Genomic DNA, 25596 nt, shown 5'->3' on the forward strand with positions numbered 1-25596 from the left:
GTAAAGTATGTGACAAATAGTACAGAAATAAGTGGTAAAAGGATTTACCTTTCGTGTCTGTCTGTGCAAAGTAAAAGTATCATATTCTGTAAGTTATTATTTTCTTTCTCCAGTTCGTCCAATTGTACAGTATGTTGTAGAATACGTCTTTACTTTAAATATAATGGGAGATAACTCTGTAGCCCGTATGTATCCTATTTGACTAGAGTATGATATATTTTATCCTTAGTGTACAGAAATAGCAGAATGAGCTATTTTTAAAAATGATAAATGTTTGTAGTTATTTCTTCCACATCTTGGCTGTTGAAATATCAGTATGTACCGAAGACACTTGAGAAAAATTACAGTTCAATTTTTTTAGCTACCGTATGGTAAATTTGATTAAGCCTTTCAGCCTTTATGAATTTCAGAAAGTGTTATTTAGGTGAAGGGGGTCATATTCAGGTCTTCTTGAATCAAATGTGATTAATGTTACTCATGTTTGGAAAGCAGACCTAGACACTTTGTTAATTGGTTCTTTCTTGTGTTGGTTGTGGTGCTGAATATATTCAGAAATGATCTGCCGATCAACACGAGATTGTGTGTAGAATGAATGAGGGACATTTACTATGGGAAAACATAACTCTAAAAGGACGGACAAGCTTTCTTGGATGAAGAAGTATATGATGGAACAGTTTGAAGTAGTCATTGTAGTTTTGTTGTCAAGGTGGGTGGTCCTTTTACAGAACCTCCATCTTGTTTAATGGGGTATTTATTGGAGTGTTTTGTTCTTAGTCACTATACACCTGATGAAGACTGTGACCCCCGAAAGTTGTGCTTTCACTGTCTCAAGCTAACTAAAACATCATTAATAAAGTTTGTTCTGCTAAATCTATTGAATCATGTGCAACAGATACTTTAGCTTTGAATTCCATGTTAGTGTGCTTTGAGGCCACTGGCATACATCCAGCCAGCTATCAGAAATTGAAAGAAAGTGGGTACACATTTGAAATTTACACTTGGTGCAGAGGACCCTAAATGTTTTTCAGGGAAAGGTCCAGAATCCGGATTCTTTATATTGGCTTATTTCCTCCCCCAAGATTAGCAGTTTGGGCGTTTTAGGATTCTGATATAGAGATCACCATCTTCAGATGATGGAGGACTGCTAGATGACGCTAGACATTTTAGAGACAATCCAAGCAGCATAAAAATAAAAAATATTTTTTTTGTTTTAATATATTGAACATTTGATTGCCTTTATTGAAAACGAATTACCGAAGCTTCTGATAGATCGGTTCTCCTGTGATTGATAAGCAGGACCGCCAACAGAAATCATGGGGCCCAGGACAAATGAAAGGAGCAAAAACATCCCTCCCCCCCCAGCCCATAGCATCTACCACAATTTTTTTTTAAATTGCGCAACTTTTACTTAACTGTTTTCTTGCTATTGTTAATACCTCTCTTCCTCAGTATTCAACATTTCAGACCTGAGGAAGAGAGAACTACAACTTATCGCACATAATTTAAATTAAAATAAAATGTTATTCAAACCAAACGATGAACTGGTATATAGAAAGTCCAAGAGCAATAGTAAATCCGACCAAGATTCAATGATGGTGTTGCCACACCGATGATACCTAACAAAGAAATGAAAGAAAAAGAAGCGCAAGCTCCATAGCGTGATACCGTACAGATAATTTAATCAAATTTGAAAATTCAGGAAAGATCATATAGTATTTTTAGACCTCGCACTCAGTGTTGATGATCTGGTAATTCAATCCAAGGTCCATTTTATGGAGGTGGCTCCATAAAGTGGTCCAGATTTTGAAAATACAGTAGACAGTCCAGTAAAGTGGTCCAAGTTTTGAACTCACATTGGAAGGTGCTCACTTGTGATCCTTTTTTTTAAAGGATCAGGTAACTCAATCTGCTCAGGTGGTCTTTCGCAAAGGAAAGAATATTAAAAACACTAGCACCGAGCAGATTGAGGATACCAGTGGGCAACATTCCACTCAACCCAAAGGCAACTCCAAATTTATTTATTTATAAAATATTTTACCAGGAAGTAATACATTGAGAGTTACCTCTCGTTTTCAAGTATGTCCTGGGCACAGAGTAAAACAAATAATACATGGTTACAAGTACAGTTACATAAATTAACGGTATACATTATATACAAGACATTGCGTGCACAGTTAAAGAAAATATATATTATGAGCGTATGAAACAGTTACAGACCAGGTTAAAATGTGAGACAAAGCCAGGGTGTGCAGCGCACAGCAATAAGGAGGAGCAGGTCTTGCAGAAAAATAGTCCTTTATTTAATTCATGGTGTGGGACAACAGCAAACCTTCAACGCGTTTCGTTCAAGGAACTTTATCAAGAAGTGCTGTTTTAGGTTAAGAGCTACAGTTTATATACAGCTGACTGCCTTATTTTCGCGCCAAATCGTGACGTCATGTTTAATGTTAAGCCACTAAGAACCGTTATACTCGCGCATGCGCGCGACGCCAACAACTCTATCATAATCTTTATGGTATTCTGAGTCCTCCGCGCATGCGCGCGGCGCCAAGGTATCAGGGGGTATGCTGCTGATGTCCGCCGAGTATTCCAGCTTGTACACGCCCTTGGGGCGGTCCTAAGCGCAATCCACGCCTCAGGCTCACACAGGATAACTAACTCCCCCTTCTTACTTATACCTCGCCAGCGCTCTTAGTGATCTCTGGTTATATAAGACCTCCGCGCATGCGCGCGGCGCCGAGGTATCGGGTGGCCCACTCCTAATGTCAGTCATTAGGAGTGGGCCACCCGATACCTCGGCGCCGCGCGCATGCGCGGAGGTCTTATATAACCAGAGATCACTAAGAGCGCTGGCGAGGTATAAGTAAGAAGGGGGAGTTATCCTGTGTGAGCCTGAGGCGTGGATTGCGCTTAGGACCGCCCCAAGGGCGTGTACAAGCTGGAATACTCGGCGGACATCAGCAGCATACCCCCTGATACCTTGGCGCCGCGCGCATGCGCGGAGGACTCAGAATACCATAAAGATTATGATAGAGTTGTTGGCGCCGCGCGCATGCGCGAGTATAACGGTTCTTAGTGGCTTAACATTAAACATGACGTCACGATTTGGCGCGAAAATAAGGCAGTCAGCTGTATATAAACTGTAGCTCTTAACCTAAAACAGCACTTCTTGATAAAGTTCCTTGAACGAAACGCGTTGAAGGTTTGCTGTTGTCCCACACCATGAATTAAATAAAGGACTATTTTTCTGCAAGACCTGCTCCTCCTTATTGCTGTGCGCTGCACACCCTGGCTTTGGATCTACACCCTAATACAGCTGCACGCTCTGGAGGGGAGACTGGAGAAGAAAGAAGATTCAGTGAGTACTAAACCTGGGGCTACCCAATGAGGAAAGAGAGGGCTGTCTTTGGCAACCCACTCCTACCTTCAGGGTACCTTATGCCCAATTAAAGGGACAGTGCTATTGTAAAATATTATTATCACCCAGTGTACTCCCCTCCTTCAATATAGTCCCAGCACTGTTGAGCACCATCACAAATACGCTAAAATGTGAGACAGCCTTAGATTTGAAAGAACTTAAACTGGTGGTGGATGTGAGAATCTCTGGTAGGTTGTTCCAGTTTTGGGGTGCACGGAAGGAGACGGAGGAACGCCCGGATACTTTGTTGAGCCTTGGGACCATGAATAGTCTTTTGGAGTCTGATCTCAGGTGATAAGTGCTGCAAGTGGTAGGGGTAAGGAGCTTGTTCAGGTAGCTGGGTAGCTTGCCCATGAAGAATATAAAGGCAAGACAGGAAAGGTGAACTTTGCGCCTAGACTCTAGTGATGACCAATCTAGTTCTTTGAGCATTTCACAGTGATGTGTGTTGTAGTTGCATTGGAGAACAAAACGACAAATTGAATTGTAGAGGGTGTCAAGTTTGCTAAGGTGGGTTTGAGGAGCCGAGCCATATACTATGTCTCCATAGTCAATAATTGGCATTAGCATCTGCTGTGCGATACGCTTTCTGACCAGGAGACTTAGGGAGGATTTGTTCCTGTAAAGTACCCCTAGTTTGGCATAGGTCTTGGTTGTCAGGGTATCAATGTGCATCCCGAATGTTAAGTGGGAGTCAAACCATAAGCCCAAGTATTTAAAACTAGTGACAGGTTTTAGGGTGGTGTTAGCGTTGGTTCTAATCAGGAGCTCAGTCACTGGAAGCTTTACAAATTTAGTCTTGGTCCCAAATACCATTGTTACAGTCTTGTCAGTGTTTAAAAACAGTTTGTTTTGGGAAATCCAGTTTTCGAGTCTCAAAAAGTCAGACTGAAGTATGTGTTGAAGGTCAGAGAGGCTATGGCTGTGTACATATAGGATTGTGTTATCTGCATACATGTGTATTGAGGCTTCCTTACAAGCTGTGGGAAGATCATTAATGAACACTGAGAAGAGTAGGGGCCCCAGAACAGAGCCTTGCGGGACACCACAGGTGATATCCAGGGGGTTGGAGTTAGAGCCTGAGATGGACACATGTTGGGATTTTCCTGATAGGTAGGACTGAAACCAGTTTAAAGCATGTTTCCCTATTCCAGAGCTCTGGAGTTTGTTAAGCAGGATAGCATGATCAACTGTGTCAAAAGCCTTTGCAAAAACTAGGAATACTGCACCAGTGAGTTGTCCCCGTTCCATTCCACACTGGATTTCATTGCAAACTTTTAGCAGGGTAGTTACGGTGGAGTGTTTGGGACGAAACCCAGATTGGAATTGGCTAGGGAAATTTGCTTTGGTAATGAAATCGCTTAATTGGGAGTGGACACATTTTTCCATGACTTTGGATAGAATTGGGAGAAGTGACATTGGCCTGTAGTTTGAGACAGTGTTTTTGTCCCCACTTTTGAAGATTGGGACAACTCTGGCAGTTTTCCAGGTCTTAGGGATATGGCCTGCAGACAGGATAGAGTTGACTATGGACGCAATTGGTTTGGCAATGGCTGGGGCACCAAGTCGTAGGAACCTAGATTGTAGTAAGTCGGGTCCACATTGGCTGCTTAGTTTTAGTTTGAGGAGCGCTTGTATAATCTCCTCTTCAGGTACTGGGTTAGGGTTAGGGAGGGGGTGGGACTGTAGGGGTACTCCCAGGATGAGATTCAGGTTTGTGGTTTGGGCTGTGTTTCGCTAATAAGTTAGTGGCACACCCCACAAAGTAATCATTGAATGCATTTGCAATGTCAGTGGGGTTTGTCAGAGTAATATCCCCCTTAGTGATATTACTTGGTTGTTGATGGTTAGGAGGCTGGAATATATTGTTGATAACCTTCCAGAAGTTAGCTGGGTTTGATGTATTCTGGTGGAGATTGTCAGAGTAATATTGTGCTTTTGCATGCCTTGTTTGCCTTGTGCACATGTTCCGCATGCATCTGTAGTGATTGAGATCCTTGGTAGTGCCAGTTACTTTGTAGCTTTTCCACAAGGCATCCCTGAACTGGTAGAGTGCTATAAGGTCAAGTGTAACCCATGGAAGGTGGGCCCCCCGTACCCTTATTTTGCGTAGTGGAGCATGGATATCGCAGAGTTTTAAGAACTCGGATTGGAAATAGTCGAGCGCAGAATCAGGGTCGGGAATTAAATCGATTCTGTGCCATGGGCAGTTGGTAAGGTCATCCAGAAACTGTTGTGGTTTAAAGTTTTTAAATGTTCTAGTGAGGAGAACTTTAGGGCTTGAATGGGGCGGTTTAATTTTTCTTACACAGTACCAAATGTGGAAGGACCAGATGTCTGATGTGCACCAAGCGACCCGTTCATGCGCCCTATATACTGAATTTGCCAGGGACAGGACAATGCATAAATGACATGGGTGGTTAAACAGTGGATGTTATTATTGATGCAATGGACTGAACCATTGGCATGGGAGGAAAAAGTATCTCCTTGAACATCATAGAGCCATTGTCAAAGGCGTGCTTACTTAGTGTCCCCAGGCATTTTGCACAGATCCATGCAAAAGATCCAGTCGGACTCAGGATCACAGCACTTGAGGCCATCAGCCTGTCCAAGTTTGGAGGTGATCGCTTCAAAGCACTCTGTGTCCGTGAGTCCTTCTGGATTTACACTTTAGGCCTGCAGGAGCCAGTGTCCCTAAACGAGTGTATTGATACCAGCATTTTAGTCTAGGCTTGTCCCGTTGTCTTTAGGGTTTGCGTTCGGCTCTTCTCCCTCTCTCTCTCTTATTGTGGTTCTAGGATACCCAGCTCCTTTAACATCTACTATCTCTGTTGTGCTTAGGAGTGACTTATGACCTTTCGTGGCACTGTCGCTCATTTCAAATTCTTTGTCTCCTATCATGTTTCTCTTTGAGGTTTCTCAAATGCCAAGTTTATTGTACACACTATTTTATATTTCTTATATCGTTTTTATTAGCATGTTATTGTCTATTCATATTATATATGTATAATTCTCTTGTTATATTGTTTTATTGCCCTATGACACATCTTCCATTTGGGGTAGCTCATAAGGGGTTAATATGATTTGTATTAATTACATATTTCTTACAGGGCTTTGCATATATTAATTTTCACGTTTTGTTTAACAAATGTCCCCCCCTTTTTGAGCACTTTATTGGTTGTTTTATTATTTGGCAATATGTGTCTATTTGTATGCATTGCAATGCAGCATTACAGGTTTTTAGTCTCTTTCCTCATTCATTATTGTTCACTGCCAGCATTATCCGAAGAGGAGATTAGACAAGCGCTCCTCAAATGAAAACTATGCAGCCAATGTGGACCTGACTTACTACAATCTAGTTTCCTAAGACTTGGTGCCCCAGCAATTGCCAAACCAATTGCTTCCATAGTCAACTCTATCCTGTCTGCAGGCCATATCCCTAAGACCTGGAAAACTGCCAGAGTTGTCCCAATCTTCATAAGTGGGGGCAAAACACTGTCTCAAACTACAGGGCAATCTCCCTTCTCCCAATTCTATCCAAAGTCATGGACAAATGTGTTCACTCCCAGTTAAGCGATTTCTATACGAGGACAAAGTTCCCCCCTCCCGTCCCGGTTGACCTCCGGTCCCCGCTTTCCCCCAGTGCCTGTGGCTGCTCCCGATGCCAGCAAGGGTGTTCCCCTCGGTCCCCGTGGCTGTCTCCGCTTCCCCCTCCCTTTCCGCTCCCCCCCCCCTCCCACAAATGTAAAAATAAATAAATAACAAAAAAAATATCCTCCTGGCTGATTGGCCAATTGGCCGTGACGTGGAATGGAGCCCTTCTCTGCAGGGGTAAGTAATGGCTGCTCCTCGCGCGCTCGGTCCCTGTTTCCTGCTCGCGCTTTCCCCCTCATCCCCTCAGTCTCCGCTCCTGTCCCTGTGGCTGCTCGCGCGGGGCAGGAGATGACAGCGGGGGATTTCCCCCCCTCTCCCGTCCCGCGTGCCCTCCGGTTCCGCTCCTGTCCCTGTGGCTGCACGCGTGGGGCAGGAGATGACAGCGGGGAATGTCCCCCCCCCCGAACCCGCTTTCCCTCTGGTCTCCGCTCCTGTCCCCGTGGCTGCTCGCGCGGGGCAGGAGATGACAGCAGGGGATTTCCCCCCCTGTCGCGCTTGCCCTCCGGTTCCGCTCCTGTGGCTGCACGCGCGGGGCAGGGGTGTTCCCCTCGGTCCCCGTGGCTGTCTCCGCTTCCCCCGCCCCCACACAGAGAGTGTATGTGTGTGTGTGTGTGTGTGTGTATGTGTGTATGAGAGAGAGTGGTGTGTGTGTGTATGAGAGAGAGTGGTGTGTGTGTGTGTGTATGAGAGAGAGAGAGAACGTGTAGGACACCAGAGGTACCCCCCCACCCCACCCCAGTCAGTCATCCCCCCACCCCACCCAGTCAGTCAGTCATCCCCCCACCCCACCCAGTCAGTCAGTCAGTCATCCCCCCACCCCACCCAGTCAGTCAGTCATGCCCCCACCCCACCGTCAGTCAGTCATACCCCCCCCACCCAGTCAGTCATACCCCCCCACCCAGTCAGTCATACCCCCCCCACCCAGTCAGTCAGTCATACCCCCCCCCCCCACCCAGTCATACCCCCCCACCCAGTCAGTCATACCCCCCCCACCCAGTCAGTCAGTCATACCCCCCCCCACCCAGTCATACCCCCCCACCCACCCAGTCATACCCCCCCACCCAGTCATACCCCCCCCACCCAGTCAGTCATACCCCCCCACCCAGTCAGTCATACTCCCACCACCCAGTCAGTCAGTCAGTCATACCCCCCCACCCAGTCAGCCAGTCAGTCATACCCCCCCCCCCCACCCAGTCAGTCAGTCATACCCTCCCCCCACCCAGTCAGTCATACCCCCCCCACCCAGTCAGTCATACCCCCCCCCCCCCACCCAGGCAGTCATACCCCCCCCCCCCACCCAGTCAGCCATACCCCCCCCCCACCCAGTCAGCCAGTCAGTCATACCCCCCCCACCCAGTCAGTCATACCCCCCCCCCACCCAGTCAGTCATACCCCCCCCACCCAGTCAGTCATACCCCCCCCACCCAGTCAGTCATACCCCCCCCACCCACCCAGTCAGTCATACCCCCCCCACCCAGTCAGTCAGTCATACCCCACACCCCCACCCAGTCAGTCATACCCCCCCCACCCAGTCAGTCATACCCCCCCACCCAGTCAGTCATACCCCCCCACCCAGTCAGTCATACCCCCCCACCCAGTCATACCCCCCCCCACCCAGTCAGTCATACTCCCACCACCCAGTCAGCCAGTCAGTCATACCCCCCCACCCAGTCAGCCAGTCAGTCATACCCCCCCCCCCCACGCAGTCAGCCAGTAATACACCCCCCACCCAGTCAGTCAGTCATACCCCCCCCACCCAGTCAGTCAGTCATACCCCCCCCACCCAGTCAGTCAGTCATACCCCCCCCACCCAGTCAGTCATACCGCCCCCATCCAGTCGGTCAGTCATACCCCCCCCCCCCACCCAGTCAGTCAGTCATACCCCCCCCCCCCACCCAGTCAGTCACTCCCCCCTGGAATGTTTAAAAGCACCCCAGAAGGGAAAACATTTGAACTCAGAATGATAAGACTCTTTGACACCAAAACCAAAGGACTTAATGCGGACATGGGCTTTCTCACACCCTATCAAAATTGTTTGTAATTATCCTGCTTGCCTCAATTCTTCTCCACACTTTCTCTCCCCCCCCAGCATCCCTTCCCCTCCCCACCTTTCTTTGACACTGTCCCCTGGCTTCAAACACTTAACACCCGACCTTATCTACAGTAAATATCTGTTTTTTTTTTGTTTGTTTTTCCCTCTCTCTACACTGTTTTAGCCATTGAATCCTTTGTATATCAGTATTGCAGACCTGAAGGAGAGGAGAACTCTTGTCCTATGACATAAATTGTTAGTCCAATAAAAAAGGTATCACCTAATACTGAAGAACTCATTTATTCTGCACTATCGCAACTGCACTAACACGGCTATTTTCTGCTTTATTTATATATATATATTAATTAGTTCGCACACGTCAGTTACAATTACCTGTGTGAGGCTGACGTTGGTATAGTTGAGGCGGTCGTGAGCGGTGGCGCGGCCGGACCGACCGCACAACTTCCAGAGGGTGAGGGGTTGGGTTATATCTCTTGTTACAAACACCATGCCCTCTCTTCTCTAAAGCCCTCACTCACTCCAATAAATTCGTAGCATTCGGCCTCTTGGAAACCTAACATTGATACCTGTGACCGCAGCCTGAGATCACTTGCTTAGTTTGAGGAACACACCCCTGGCATGTTGGTGCGGTCCGAGCACCGCTTGTACTGTTGCTTCACAGATGTGACGTCACCGGGAGTAGGAAGGAGGCAACCAAAATTCTAATGGCACTGTACTGTCAACCGATTACCCTGCATATCCTGATCCCAACCGGCTGCTCCTTCAATAATAATTGCCCTGCCGGGTATTTTTTACTTATCTGCAGCAGGCGGCATAGGGTGAGGAGGACCACAGCGACATCCTGGTGGCAGTGGGAGCAGAGGACGACGTCCGTCACAGCCGGTGCCGGTGGGAGCAGAGGAACATGTGACTGGAGCAGGCGCATTACTATTGGACAGACTGGGTGAACCGCGCTCCAGTGGTCTGACCCAGAAGTCTACAGACTTCCGTTGCAGCTCCTCCCCTGCTGTCCAATAGTAACACTCCTGCTCCAGTCACATGTTACTCTGCTCCTACCAGCACCGGCTGTGAAGAATGTCGTCCTCTGCTGCCACCGGCTGAAGGTTGTCTTCCTCTGCCCCCACCGCCACCAGGATGTCGCCGTGGTCCTCCTCACCCGCCGCCAGCTGCAGGTTAGTTTAACACTTGCAGTGACAGATGACCAGCGGGCCCCAGAGTTCTGCCAGTCTACCAGCAATGCAACCACCTGACTGCTTAGAGAGACGAACAGACCCCCGGTGACACAAATGGCATTGGAACACCCTCTGCTTCCGTCTCAATAGCCGCCTTGTGGTGGTCAGGATTTCCCTCACTAGAGAACGAGCAAAAATCAAATGTTGTTTCCTGAACATCATAATGGCTCCTTATAACGTTTAGGGGTTGTTTAATGTTAATTGTGTGACCCCAGCGACTTTGCTTGATATGGAAAAAAAAATGTTTAATTGAGTAGCAAGGTTCACAAATCCATGACCTTCATATGAAACATTAGTTTAGGATTTTAATTTAGGGTTTAACCATTTCTTTTCTTCCTTGCCTATTATGGAAGTAATGAAAAAGAAAAAAGGGCGCATTAAAATGCAAATAGACAATATGATCAAGTGCCTAATTGTGAGTATATAAAAACACTGATAATAGAGACGAACAATACAAAAATAGAAGTGTATATTTAAACACTCACAGTAGTGAAAGTGTAATAGTAAATAAAAATAAATGTGTATTTGCATATACACACAATTGTAATCGGCTAAAAATACTTCCCTTTGTCGGGTGGGGAAAAATACAATCCTAGAGGTCTGCCGCTCAGGAAAGTGAAGAACATTTAAACATGCAGTTGTCAGAGTGGGCGGTCAGGACATGCAGTTGTCGGAGCGGCAGACCTGGCTTGGCTTGTTGTGTGCGCGGCAGACAGCTGGCGGTCGGGCGTAGGAGCGGACATCACGGCGAAGTGTCCCGCTGCGTTTTGACAGCACCCAAACGTCCCATTCCGGAGAGCCGACTGAACTCGATAGCGTGACTAATAAGTTTCTAACGGAGACGCATATCGGTCCCCTGGTTGTCCCTACCGTGCGAAGATTGAGTGGAAGTTATATACAATAAGCTTGTTTTATCTTTTATTCTGTACATATCTGTAATACAGAGTTGTGTGCTCCTTCTTGTTTTTGTTCTTGCTATTATGGAAGTGTTTTATTGCCAGTTTGTACATTCAATTATCCTCTGTAATTTGTTGTAGGACATCGTAGAACCAGTGAGTTCCAAGAGGCGTAGAGCCACATCTCCATCTAGCAGCATCAGTGGTGGAGACTTTGAGGATGGCCACCACTCAACAAGTACGCCAACCTCTGGCCGGAAACGGAGGAGACTTCCTAATGTTCCAACTGTAGATCCTGTAAGTAGCTGTGCGCACCCGTTTCTGCATCCATTTTCCTTAACACCGGAGTTGAGTAGCGCATTTTCCTATAAGAAGGAAAAAATGGTCAATGGGATGGCCGTTTGAACTATTTATAGTGCTTTGGGTTTGGCAGCACTAAAGTGCTATCAGACTTCCGGCACTACCGCGTCATACGATCGCGCAATGATCGATCATTTCTAGCAGGCCCTGGATGCATCAAAGTGGAGGTAACTGCACCTATAAACTCAAGTGGACCCCATGCGTGCCAGGGTCCATGCAGTACCAGGTACATCATTCGGTCTCTTTAAAGGTTAAAACTCTTCGAGGTCTACATTCTTTGCCTTAAAGTTTTTAGTAAAGCATAAAGAAAAATAAGATATTTTCTTTGTGATATTAATGGCTATATTTAGTAAGCAGTCTTCTGCCGTAAGATACCTTCCTTCACTGGAAGACAATTTACAGCTCATTCTAGTCAGTGGGCTAGGAGTCAGTGTTCCGCAGTACCCTGGGAGCTGTGGGAATGTCAAAAGGGTGAAGCAAGTTTTATATTCTCCCAAAGCAGAGAAGGAGCTGGGCAGTTTCCGTCCATCCTACTTGGCTGCTGCTAAGTAATGCAGCCCGATCAGATGGTGGTGCCCGGAGCATACCTAGTACTGCCTGAGGCGGATTCAGACATTTGGTCACAGCTGTACCCTTGAGGAAGAAACTGGACGGGAAAGAGCTGTGAGCTGATGATTGGTGTCCTAATGTTTGTCTTAATTGGTATATGTATCTGCCATCTCATTTGGTATATGCATCTCCTTTTATTTGTGTGTGTGGCTGCCTGCCGTGTGTGTGTTTGTGTAGATGCCTGCGTTGCTGTGTGTGTGTTGCTGCCTGCGTTGCTGTGTGTGTGGCTGCCTGCCTGCCTTGCGGTGTGTGTGTGTGTGTGTGTGTGTGTGTGTGTGTGTGTGTGTGTGTGTGTGTGTGTGTGTGTGTGTGTGTGTGTGTGTGTGTGTGTGTGTGTGTGTGTGTGTGTGGTTGCCTGGGGTGCCGCAGCACGTGGGCATTATCCATAGGGGCGCCTTGAGAGAGAAAAAGGTTGAAAACCGCTTCTATAAGGGATCTTCCAGCACTTGAATGGCAGAAGACTGCTTAATATATATGGTACTAGGACCCATATATACAAACCATGTTAAGCCATAAGGTGCCTTTTAGCTGAGCACTGATTGGTAAATATTGCATATGGACTTTTTTCTACATATTTTGTCAATATTTTTGCTATTTTTCTTCTAGATTGCTGTGTGCCATGAACTCTATAACACAATCCGAGATTATAAAGACGAGCAGGGCAGACTTCTATGTGAACTCTTTATACGGGCACCTAAACGCAGGTAAGACGTGTGCGCGCGCGCGCTTCTTTACTTTTTCCTGTCAGACAGATTTTTTGTGATTACCCATAATCTTTATTCCTGTGATTTATTTGCTCATTGGAGACCAGCAGACATTGCTACCGAAAACAGCTGCTTTTATTTTACAGTGAAATGTGATCAGAATAAGAGGGAAATTGATTAAGATATGTACAAGCTTTTTTGTGTGTGGAACTGGCTGAGTGTTTGTCATTTATTTAACTTTTATTGTAATGTTGTAAAGTGCTATGTACATTGTTGGCTCTCTATACATATTGATGTGTGTAAATATAGTATTACACTTTAGCAAAGGATTATAATGTTATATTTTCAGATCAATGGCTGCAGTTTAGGGTTTGAGATCCCATCATGTGTTTTTCACATACTCAATTGGAATTCCATCATTGAGTTTTTTTCTGTCACTACACAGAAATCAACCAGATTATTATGAAGTTGTTTCTCAGCCCATTGACTTGATGAAGATCCAACAGAAATTAAAGATGGAAGAGTATGATGATGTACATGTACTGACCGCTGATTTTCAGTTGCTCTTTCAGAATGCAAAAGCTTATTATAAGGTAAGGGGCTGTAATTCTGTAAGCCCGTTAGGCTACTTTGTCACCCCATATTTACAATCCCGAGAGGGCTTAACCGTGGTTATTTTATAAGGTTTGACAATTCGCATACCTAATGTGTATTAGTCCCACTGACTACCCTCCTTTCTCACCCCCCACCCCCAACACTCCAGTTTTGCCCGGTGGACGTGGTGGGTTCGCTGCTCAGTATACTGGGAGATATCACCGTGGTTAAAGTAGATAAATATTTAAAAAAAACTTAAAATGCTAGGGTGGGCTTGATCCTTTAACAGACATTTTTCTTTTTTTTTTAATTGCACAAAACAGCCTGATACTTCAGAGTATAAAGCTGCGTGTAAACTGTGGGAATTGTATCTGCGTACAAGAAATGAGTTTATTCAGAAAGGCGACTGTGAAGAGGATGAGGAAGAGGATGAAGTGCTAGACAGTCACAGTGCAACCCCAGAGGGAGAAGTAAGTTTGTGAAAGTAATTGTGGCTACAGAATCTGCGTATGTTCTTATTAGATTCTTTCTGGTTTAGAATTAAAGCAAAGTAAAGGAGCCTAAAGTGTCCTTTGCCATATGTTGGTTACCTTCTTATACTACTCCCCTCATGTATAATACATTTGTAGTAATCAATATTTTACAGATTAAAACAATGATCTTGAAATGTTCCACTGTTTATTTCAGACCGCTCTTATCTCTAGATTATCTGTACTTTTTTCTTTTCTTATCAAAACATACCACTCTAGCTTTACCCAAATTGCAATTTAGGCGAGTGTTGAAAAGTTCACATAGAAATTCTTGGTGTGTTTTCATTGTTCTGTATGGAGAACTCTTAGACTTGAAATACCTAAATTACACCACAAACCTGTTTTTGGTGCATACCAAAGGATCTGAATGGCCCACATATCTCCATATTTATGCCAGCATCATCTGTATGTCATTTATTAAGTTTAGTGACTATTGCATTCTTTTTTACATCATTTATTTTAATTTTTCCTATTAGTCTGCTCAAAGTTACTTGAAACCAATCCTTGAACAGCTCCTAGACTCCATAAGCAGTGCCACTCACCCCACCGGGAGGATCATCAGTGAACTCTTTCAGAAGCTTCCTTCCAAGGTGGTGAGTAGTAAAACTTAATATTTTGGATTTGTAGTGGATGGATAAAATGAGAAATATGAGAAAAGTGAACTTAATATCCTAAATATGAAAAGGAAAATAATTGTGTGTTTACCTCTTCCAGCAGCAAATTGCAAAGTCAGTATAACCATCCCCAGACTGAGACCCAAAAGGTTGAAACCACAGTCTGTGAGTAGGTTACTGTCCCTGCACGTCTGTAACCCAGGCTGTGCTGAAACGCTGTATAATGCGGCAGGCAGAAGATTATAGGGGTCAGTGTTAAAAAGGACATGAAGCAAAAAGTGACACTGCTCATTTGCATGTAATTTCTCCGAATGATCTAGCGCTTCTCTCTGTCTCTTCCTATCTCTCACCCCCTTTCTCTCTCTCTCCCTCTCCCCATTTCTCTCTCTTTCTCCCCCCCCTCTCTGTCTCTCTGTCTCTCTCTCTCTCTCTCTCCTCTCTTTAGTATATTTATTATTAGAATATGAAATCTACTTTTCTCATATCACTGTTTACTAATCCATTATAAATCTGAAACTTGGTTAAAGGTGCAGACCCTCCCAATGTTAGTATGAAGCTTCTCCATTTTATGTAATGTCATTGTTTGCTCAACAAGAGCTTGCACAGACAGCCCCATCTCTTATTCCTATCACAAGACTGTTGTGTATCACACAAAGACCGAATGGGCTAAATATAGAGGAAACAGCCTCGATAGGCCAACACGTCCACATTCAGTGGCCCAAGTGAAATTCCAGATTTGCGTAATACAAAGAAAGTAACCAAATCTTTGCTTTCAAAAGGATGGTAAAAGTAGAGGATCAAAATAAATCTCACCAGGTAATTTATTTAGATATATTCAATCACCTGTAAAGAAACGGTCTTGCCTATTGTACCTTGTGAAAAGGAATATGAATAGATTATTGCCAGCTACACTAGATTCGAGCATATCCACTTCTCATGTTTACCTTTCTGACTAATGATGGCACCATAATTACTTTGCAAACATAATGCAGAGCAAACCTATCAATTTACCTGGGACTTTGAGGACTTATGCAACAACAGATAGAAGGGAAACAGATCCCTTCCAAGAAGCCCCTTTCACTTGCATTCAAAGTACATATAACAAATATTGATATATAATATATCTTGCAAAACACAAATATTTGATAGAGTACAATTTTATATATATTTGTACTCTTAATGTGCCACTAATCCAAAAAAATAATAAATTTTATTGACATCCGACATCAACGTTAATTATGATTTATTGTATAAATACAAGATGTTGGACTGTCAGGTCAAGATATTACGAGGCATTGCTAATAAGATCATACTGGTTATAATTTGTGTGGATATGTACAACGACTTATTGTGATTACTATACTAATAACCCTATATGCTTGACACAGAGTGTCTCACAATATAGCTATGAGTGTAAGCACTGGCTACCATATAGCTAGCAATTATATCATTTGCACACAATTATTGTATCATAGTGGTCTATTTCCGACAGTTACTATTACCTATGAGGAGTAGGCAGCACTGTCGCACTATGAGTTTTGCATACTAATTAACCTAATGATATTAAGCTTAGCTGTGTAAATGGCTGGGGCTGCACCCACATAAATGTTATCCCATTGCAGTACTACGGCCCATACAGCCTCTCCAAGGAGTTTATAAATACACTGTAAATATAATCACAATTAACGTTGATGTCGGATGTCAATAAAATGCATTATTTTTTTGGATTAGTGGTACATTGAGTACAAATATATATAAAATTGTACTCTTTATCAAATATTTGTGTTTTGCAAGATATATTATATCAATATTTGTTATATGTACTTTGAATGCAAGTGAAAGGGGCTTCTTGGAAGGGATCTCTTTCCCTTCTATCAGTTGTTGCATATATCCACTGTGTCCCTATGCACCTTGGTCAATAATACTACACATATAGGTATTGCGGTCGAGCAGTATATCGAATGTATATTGTGTGACTGAGGACTTACCAGCACTTCTCACCAAAACACATTAGATTGTAAAAACCCTTTAAAGCATTTGTTTACCATTACAAATTTGTTATACGTTGTCAGATCGACAAATTTGAATCATTTTTTCATATTTTCATATTGGCTACATTTAACCTGTTAAACAGGCCACTGTCATTAGTTAATTTGTGTGCTGGGCAGGACTGCACCTTTAAGTATGATGAAGTGTGTTTACAGAAGACATATTCATTAATTTTTTTACAAAAAGTTGTTTTTAGTTACGAGGGTTTGCCGCCTAAAATGTGAAGCCTAACCAAATACAGGGTATTCTTGTTACAAATGTGATAAAATAAGTAATCATAGGCTTTTTCCCGACTATTCCTATTGAACCGAATGGCAGGTATTTTAAAAACAGGCGAAAGCCTGTAAATTCGCAAGAATAAATATCCTGTAGGCTGCAGCATCAAAGAAAAGAATATAATCCTAAAAAAAAATATCCAAGGCTTTTTTTTCTTGTTTTGAAGGACAACACCCAAAAAAGAAGGAACCCACAGGTAGGTCTAAATAACAGTATACCCATAGAATAAGGTGTACACACACACACATCCACAGGTAGGTCTAAATAACAGTATACCCATAGAATAAGGTGTACACACACACACACACACACACACACACACACACACACACACACACACACACACACACACACACACACACACACGTAGGTCTAAATAACAGTATACCCATAGAATAAGGTGTACACACACACACCCACAGGTAGGTCTAAATAACAGTATACCCATAGAATAAGGTGTACACACATCCACAGGTAGGTCTAAATAACAGTATACCCATAGAATAAGGTGTACACACATACACAGGTAGGTCTAAATAACAGTATACCCATAGAATAAGGTGTACACACACACCCACACACACATCCACACGTAGGTCTAAATAACAGTATACCCATAGAATAAGGTGTACACACACACACACACACACACACATAGGTCTAAATAACAGTATACCCATAGAATAAGGTGTACACACACACACACACACACCCACCCACATGTAGGTCTAAATAACAGTATACCAATAGAATAAGGTGTACACACATCCACAGGTAGGTCTAAATAACAGTATACCCATAGAATAAGGTGTACACACACACACATCCACAGGTAGGTCTAAATAACAGTATACCCATAGAATAAGGTGTACACACACACCCACACACACACACACGTAGGTCTAAATAACAGTATACCCATAGAATAAGGTGTACACACACACACACACACCCACATGTAGGTCTAAATAACAGTATACCCATAGAATAACGTGTACACACACACACACACACACACACACACACCCCCACAGGTAGGTCTAAATAACAGTATACCCATAGAATAAGGTGTACACACACACACACACCCACACGTAGGTCTAAATAACAGTATACCCATAGAATAAGGTGTGTGCGCGCGCGCACACACACACACACACACACACACACACACACACACACACACACACACACACACACACACACACACGTAGGTCTAAATAACAGTATACCCATAGAATAAGGTGTACACACACACACACACACACACACAGGTAGGTCTAAATAACAGTATACCCATAGAATAAGGTGTACACACACACACCCACAGGTAGGTCTAAATAACAGTATACCCATAGAATAAGGTGTACACACACACACAGGTAGGTCTAAATAACAGTATAACCCATAGAATAAGGTGTACACACACACACACACACACACACACACACACACACACACACACACACACACACACACACACAGGTAGGTCTAAATAACAGTATATCCCATAGAATAAGGTGTACACACACACACAGGTAGGTCTAAATAACAGTATAACCCATAGAATAAGGTGTACACACACACACCCACACGTAGGTCTAAATAACAGTATACCCATAGAAGAAGGTGTACACACACACACCCACAGGTAGGTCTAAATAACAGTATACCCATAGAATAAGGTGTACACACACACACACACACACACACACACACACACACACACACACACACACACACACACACACACACACACACACACAGGTAGGTCTAAATAACAGTATAACCCATAGAATAAGGTGTACACACACACACACACAGGTAGGTCTAAATAACAGTATAACCCATAGAATAAGGTGTACACACACACACCCACACGTAGGTCTAAATAACAGTATACCCATAGAAGAAGGTGTACACACACACACCCACAGGTAGGTCTAAATAACAGTATACCCATAGAATAAGGTGTACACACACACACACACACACACACACACACACACGTAGGTCTAAATAACAGTATAACCCATAGAATAAGGTGTACACACACACACACACACACACAGGTAGGTCTAAATAACAGTATAACCCATAGAATAAGGTGTACACACACACACACACACACACACACATAGAGACTTATTTGAAAAGCAATACAGGCATATCCCGCTTTAAGGACACTCGCGATGTAAGGACATATCGCCCAATAGGCAAACGGCAGTTCACACATGCGCCCGTCAGCACGTCCTGAAATCAATACAAGCTCCCTACCTGTACTGAAGCTGTGCTCAAGCGGGGAGTCTATAGAGCCTGTTATAAATGCGTTATTTACATAAGTTATGCACGTATATGACGATTGCAGTATAGTAATAAAGTTCGGAAGGATGAATAAAAAGGAAAAAAATGATATATCAACACGTAAGGGAAAAGCTATGCTTGCGTCCCATAGGATCTCACGTCACCACTCGGCTACTAACAAACAAGTGTAATTCTCCTGTGGTCTCGCTCCGATCTTTAAAGAGCAGTTTGTGAATGCAAGGATGCCAGGTAAGTTATAACACCTTCCGTCATGTCTCGCTTGTTTGCTGTGCTTTAGGGCCAGCATCCGGTCATACCACATCCTGCACGACCGTTAAACACTGATGCGCATTTGGCCAGCGGCGTGTTTATATAAATCTTGGCCAGCCTTATATACTCATAAAGCTCGATGTCACTACAGCCGACCTAATGGGACCCATGATCCTGGATTAGATCCGTTTATAAATGCAGTTTGGATAATGGCGTTAAGCGTACTTCCTGCAGCTTCGTCCTTGATATGTAGAGAAGAATGAAGATGCAGGAGGTAAACTTAACTCCATTAATCTCACTGCGTTTATACACTGACCGGATGCTGGCCCTGAAACACTGCAAACAAGCCAGGCATGATGGAAGGTGTTATAACTTACCTGGCGTAAGTAAATATCTGCTATTTACAATGCATACTGGTCACTCCGGTTGTGTTTTTTCTAAAGTATATTTTTCTGTGTTTGTATGTAATAAAATTACAATTTTATTTGCTATATTTTTCAAATATGTCTTTGAGCACCTTATTTTATGGGTATACTGTTTTTTATATATATATATATATATATATATATATATATATATTTCCTGTGGGTTTCTTTTTTTTGTGTCATCCTTCAAAAACTAGCCTTTTCCTTTATGATTCTGTTTTACTGTTTGTCCTTCTTTTTGTCATATATTGTGTTATACCCAAGGTTCACCACAGTACTACTATAATGAATTGCCTGTTGCAGTTGTTTTCAGATCCAATTATGTTTTGAAGGATACGTCAACCTAAATGCCTAACGTGTTTAGCCAGTTCATACTGTTAATACAGAAATGTAACTGAACCACTTGGGCAGAATTACTGCTTGTTTTAAACAAAACGCATAAAAAAAGATTCTGACAAGTATGCTGAGGAATAGTTAATGCTGATATCTAAGCCTTCAACACACGGTCCATTATTCCTGTAATAGGTGGTGTCATTGACCTATAAAAGGACTGCCACGCTGATCGCCATTTGTTTGGGCACTTTTTTTTTCTTGTTTTATTTCTTGTTTTGGAGATCTCTTGTTGCCCATTCCAACAGTATTATAATTTGTTTTCTTTTTTACACCGAATGCTCCTGGAGATTATAATCATTTGACATATTAAGTGTTCGTGGAGGTTAAGAAAATCATGATTTTTAACACCATAAAAACATTTTTGTTTTTTAAATAGGAAACGCTCCGTGGGTAATATACTAACATTTGATAAGTTAAACTTATGCAGACTTCTGTGGGAGGAGGGGAGAGGGTTCTGTTGCTTAAAGACACGCCCAAATGCACTAAATGTAACCCATTATTAACCTATATTAGCGTTAAGTAAATCAGATCGCCTATGCACTAGTGCAAATAACTGAATGTTAACCAAGTGCTATTCCTGAAATAACATACGGTTATTTTCCCCCAGGACGTTAGTGCTAATTATATGCAAGAGAGGCGTTCCCCCTAACATCGCATATCTACTTGCTACCATTCAGGTTAACATAGGGATTTAACCTGATGTTATTTAGGTCATACCTAAAGATGACGAGATTTTACTAAAATCCCTTGTGCTATATATACCCCCTCAAACACACATTTAGACAACACGTAAATAGACAGCGGTGCACAAAAAATGGGTATTCTTGATATACCTGGGAAATATGCTAATAGGGTATGCTAATGACTCATTAGCATAACTCCCAGGTACCTCAGGAGGGAGCCAACGCCATCTATAGGTCAGACGTGAATTAACTTCAGGTTATTTTAAACTATCGCAAGGTATTGCTAAATAAATCTAATGTTAACCGTATGCTAATGAGTTAAATGACGACCGTTGTTTTTGCATAAAATTAGTTTAGTGGATTTGAGAAACGAAAGGAAAGCAACCCCAATTACTAGTTTAGGTGACCTAATGCTATTTACCCTGGTTTAATGGAGCCTGCATCTCGGCCACAGGACGAAAGCAGGATAGCATATAATTTGAACCTTTCCTCAGAATGTGTTGCCATCATGTATACCAGTAAAATGGTTAGATAGATATGCATTCACTTCCTGCTGTATTCTTTAAAGTTCAGCAAAACGATAACATTAATAATACAATAAGGTACAAATGTGACAGAACATGTAGCCGCTTTCTCTCATTTTTAGGATCCTAGTTTTCGTGTTGTGGTGAATCAAAGTCTTAGAACATTTAATCTTTTTGTCTTTCAGCATTATCCAGACTACTATGCAATAATCAAAGATCCCATTGATCTGAAGACAATTTCTCACAGAATTCAGGTATTTACATTAGGAAATAACTAAATTGCTCCCCCTGGGTGACATACTGTACTTAAACCTAATAGCTTAACCTCTGTCATATTAGGGCATAGTTGAAAAAGCAAAACTGAACAGGTAATTAAAGCTGCAGTTCAGTCAATATCCTGCATGTTTTTTTTTTTAATAAATCAGTTCTGTAGTAAGAAAAAATACTTTTAGCATTTTCTGTTTTTAAAAAAACAACTTTGAAAGACCAATTTTCTTGTATTCTATTTTAACAGCCATTTGCTAAGGCACTGCCCCTTCATGTCCTGTCACAAGCTCTGGCACACCCCTTTGTCAGCCCTGCCCTCCCTCTAGCACGTCAGTGGAGGAGTGCTCATGAATATTCATGAGCTTCCACTGCCAGTCAAGCAGATTATAAACAAATGCCAGCTTTTAATATGTCACCAAATTTCGACCTATCAATACATGGAAAACGAATTGAGCTGCAGCTATACTGTTCTTTAGGTAATTAGAGATTGCACACATGAAACTATTGAAGTAAAAAAATAAATGTAAAAAAAAAACAAAGACTGAACTGCAGCTTTAACCAGAGTATAGAGCACTAAAGGGAACTCCATCTATACACCATTTGTTCTTTTACTTCAGTGTTATCACATTTCTGGAAAGACATTCTGCTTTTATCAAGATTCTTCAAGAAAGGGTTCGCTATTAAAGTTCTGAATATATTATGCTATATTATTCTGTAAACCGTGTTCTAAATTACAAGGTTGCTTACCTCATGCTAAATTAATATTTTCTATTTGTTAAATGTATAATGCTACCTCAAAACTAAATTGCTTCACAACACAAATTCCAAACACCTCTAAGTGCACCAAAAATATCCTACTTACAAAAATTATATTTTTTTTATAGTTTGACAAGTAGTTTTCTCTGGAGTAAGTTACGTTTTATGAATTTTAAGGTTTTAAAAATGACCATGCATTATTTTTTGTTACCCCTGAAATTTGATGATATGCACCTGTACATTATTATATAACAATAAAAAGTTATTTTGTGTATCATAAGATATCAATGAAGAGAAAAGATAAAACCCATGTACCTCAGACGGCTGGTTATTAGTACGCAGTTCTACTACCTTGATTTTGCTTTGCTCCGCTGGTACATCTTAAGTCATCAGGCTTTGCGTTGTTGAAGTAGAGATGTATTTGTCATTTCAAGGCACTTCATCCTCTTTGCTTGCATTGCTGCAGAAACCGCTGCCTCCTGACTCTTTGCAAGGTGTATCCAACATTCACTTCATAACATCCAAAACACTATTCCATCTGCATTGTAACATAGTAGATAGAATAGGTTAAAAAAAAACTTGTTCTGGACTGGAGTGATGGCAATCCGATTTCTCTGGATCGTGCACTTTGTATCTGCCATCACATTCTCCATGAGCAGTACATTCAACATACTCCCTGCTCTTACTGTAAAGAACACTTTCCTTTTCTGCTGGCGTGTCATTTGTCGTCCTTGTAATGAAACATTTGTTGTCCTTGTAATGAAACATATGTAGTATCTGTTGATCTGAGACAGTTTTCACTTTGTATCAGTTTTCTAATTTTGCACAAAACAAATGTGTAGCATTTGTATATATTTGCCCATCAGTCGTAATATGCAAATATATTTTAATCATAATCAAAGGTACAGTTTTACTATTTGAATATTGAGTACTCTATTTACCATTAAAATGCATGACTTGTTTTACCAGCAAAAAAAATAAAATCTTTACCACTAGTTGGAACATTGTTTGCTGCCTTTTTATTTTTTAACATGTAATTTCTAGACGGGTCATTATAAAAGCGTCAATGCAATGGCCAAGGATATTGATCTTCTAGCAAAGAATGCCAAAACCTACAATGAACCTGGTTCTCAAGTGTTCAAGGTGAGATATATCATTCTTTATTTTTCCTGGTTTTATGCAAGGCTGATTCATTTGCTTGCGAGCCACGACAAGGCAGACACCCATTCGCAAGTCCTAACGCTACTGTAATCCTAATAGAGGTATATTAGTATTTTATCTGGTAGTGTTAGGGCTTGCGAACGGGTGTCTGCCTTGTCGTGGCTCGCAAGCTTACAACGCTTTGGCCAAAGGGTTCAACTAAATTACCCTTTTTCAAGAGAATATATAAGTATTTTACTGTGTATTTCTGTCATGTTGGATGTAGCATTGGGCTTCTCTGTCGTCTGTTGTATACATATGTCACGCTCAATAGCACTCCATTTTAACACTTATTTACATATATATATATATATATATATATATATATATATATATATATATATATATATTGTGGGGGCTCAGGGGTTCCCAAAAAGAGCTTGCTGGGGGTTTGTGTTTTGTTTAGAAAATTATTAATTTTTCTATTCATTGTTTCCAGTAAGAAGTTTAAATGATGACAAGCTGTTTATGAAATAATTATTACACTTTACATGTACAACAAACCAATTATTTTGTTTAATCTTAACACTTGAATGTTTTTTTTCATTTTTTCACATTCACAGGATGCAAATACGATTAAAAAGCTGTTTGCATTAAAAAAGTCTGAAATTGACTTTAATGAGTTTGCCAAGTCAAGTGTGCGTAGCAGGTAAGCAACACTCCAGGTAAATCTTGCAACAGAACATTATAGGTTTCACTTTCTAGGTAGCATGTCATTGGATCTACACGTGTCTTTAACATACAATGCTGAAATATTTTTTTATAGTTGAGATGCAGTTTTCTGTAGATTGCTTGAAGTATTTAAATCTATATTCATTACATTTTTCAGATTTTGCCAATTCATGTTTCAGACAGGATTTTTTTTTTTTACTTTAAATAATCTAATAGTACATTTTTTTTCTTTAGAAATCCTTTTGTTTACTATTTAAAGTCATTTTTAAAACCAGAGACAGAACATAAAACACAGACAGAGCTCAGTGCACATCCAGTGAAACTCATACACGGTACAGTGCCTAAATATATATGTATAAATATCTATTAAATAAAATGGTCTTTTAGTTTAACATTTTGGCCAAATTGTTGTAAGGCCCTGAGCCACTGCACGGCAGATCACATTCTCAGGGGTCCCTAACACTAATATAAATTCTTATCTGTCAATATTAGTTGCAAAGTTCTAAGTCTGATTGAAGCTTTTATTCACCTGTACATTACCAGGAAAAGCACTCTGTATTAGATTTGTCACAACCAAACTGCAAGCAAGCAAGTTCCCCTGAGAGTGGGGGATGCTATGGAGTGAGCTTTTAACCATTTAAATGTGGGAGGGGGTAAGCTTCAATTAGGTAGGAGGTTGCCACCCACCAATCAGCTAAGACTAGCTGAACAAGAATTGCAAAACATACTGGACACCTAACAAGCTCCTATTGAACCCCCAAAATAACCACAACATATATATAAGCATATGAGTGTCACAGAGGAGTGCTACTGAGCATGGCAATATATATTTAAAACCAGAGACAGAACATAAAACACAGACAGAGCTCAGTGCACATCCAGTGAAACTCATACACGATACAGTGCCTAAATATATATGTATAAATATCTATTAAATAAAATGGTCTTTTAGTTTAACATTTTGGCCAAAGTGTTGTAAGCCCCTGAGCCACTGCACGGCAGACCACATTCTCAAGGGTCCCTAACACTAATATAAATTCTTAATAACCTGTGCAATACCAGGAACAATGATTTATAATAAATCTGTCAATATTAGTTGCAGAGTTCTAAGTC

At 41.9% G+C, this 25596-nt stretch overlaps 1 protein-coding gene across 21 annotated transcripts in view; it reads left to right on the forward strand.

The window, feature by feature from the left end:
• The window catches only part of PBRM1 (polybromo 1), a 101348-nt gene that overhangs the window by 751 nt on the left and 75001 nt on the right, over nt 1-25596 (forward strand). For 12 of the 21 annotated variants that reach the window (XM_075575006.1, XM_075575012.1, XM_075575017.1 and 9 more), the window contains exons 2-10: nt 11395-11550; nt 12829-12926; nt 13372-13519; nt 13844-13990; nt 14527-14643; nt 17156-17185; nt 21774-21842; nt 23656-23754; nt 24375-24460. In XM_075575006.1, the coding sequence (XP_075431121.1) occupies nt 11395-11550; nt 12829-12926; nt 13372-13519; nt 13844-13990; nt 14527-14643; nt 17156-17185; nt 21774-21842; nt 23656-23754; nt 24375-24460 (950 nt within the window). Of the gene's footprint in view, nt 1-11394; nt 11551-12828; nt 12927-13371; nt 13520-13843; nt 13991-14526; nt 14644-17155; nt 17186-21773; nt 21843-23655; nt 23755-24374; nt 24461-25596 lie in introns of those variants that run through there. The other 9 variants (XM_075575015.1, XM_075575021.1, XM_075575026.1 and 6 more) reach the window with 3 other exon arrangements.

The sequence above is a fragment of the Ascaphus truei genome, chromosome 17 (genome assembly GCF_040206685.1).
Source record: "Ascaphus truei isolate aAscTru1 chromosome 17, aAscTru1.hap1, whole genome shotgun sequence".
Taxonomy (NCBI): domain Eukaryota; kingdom Metazoa; phylum Chordata; class Amphibia; order Anura; family Ascaphidae; genus Ascaphus; species Ascaphus truei.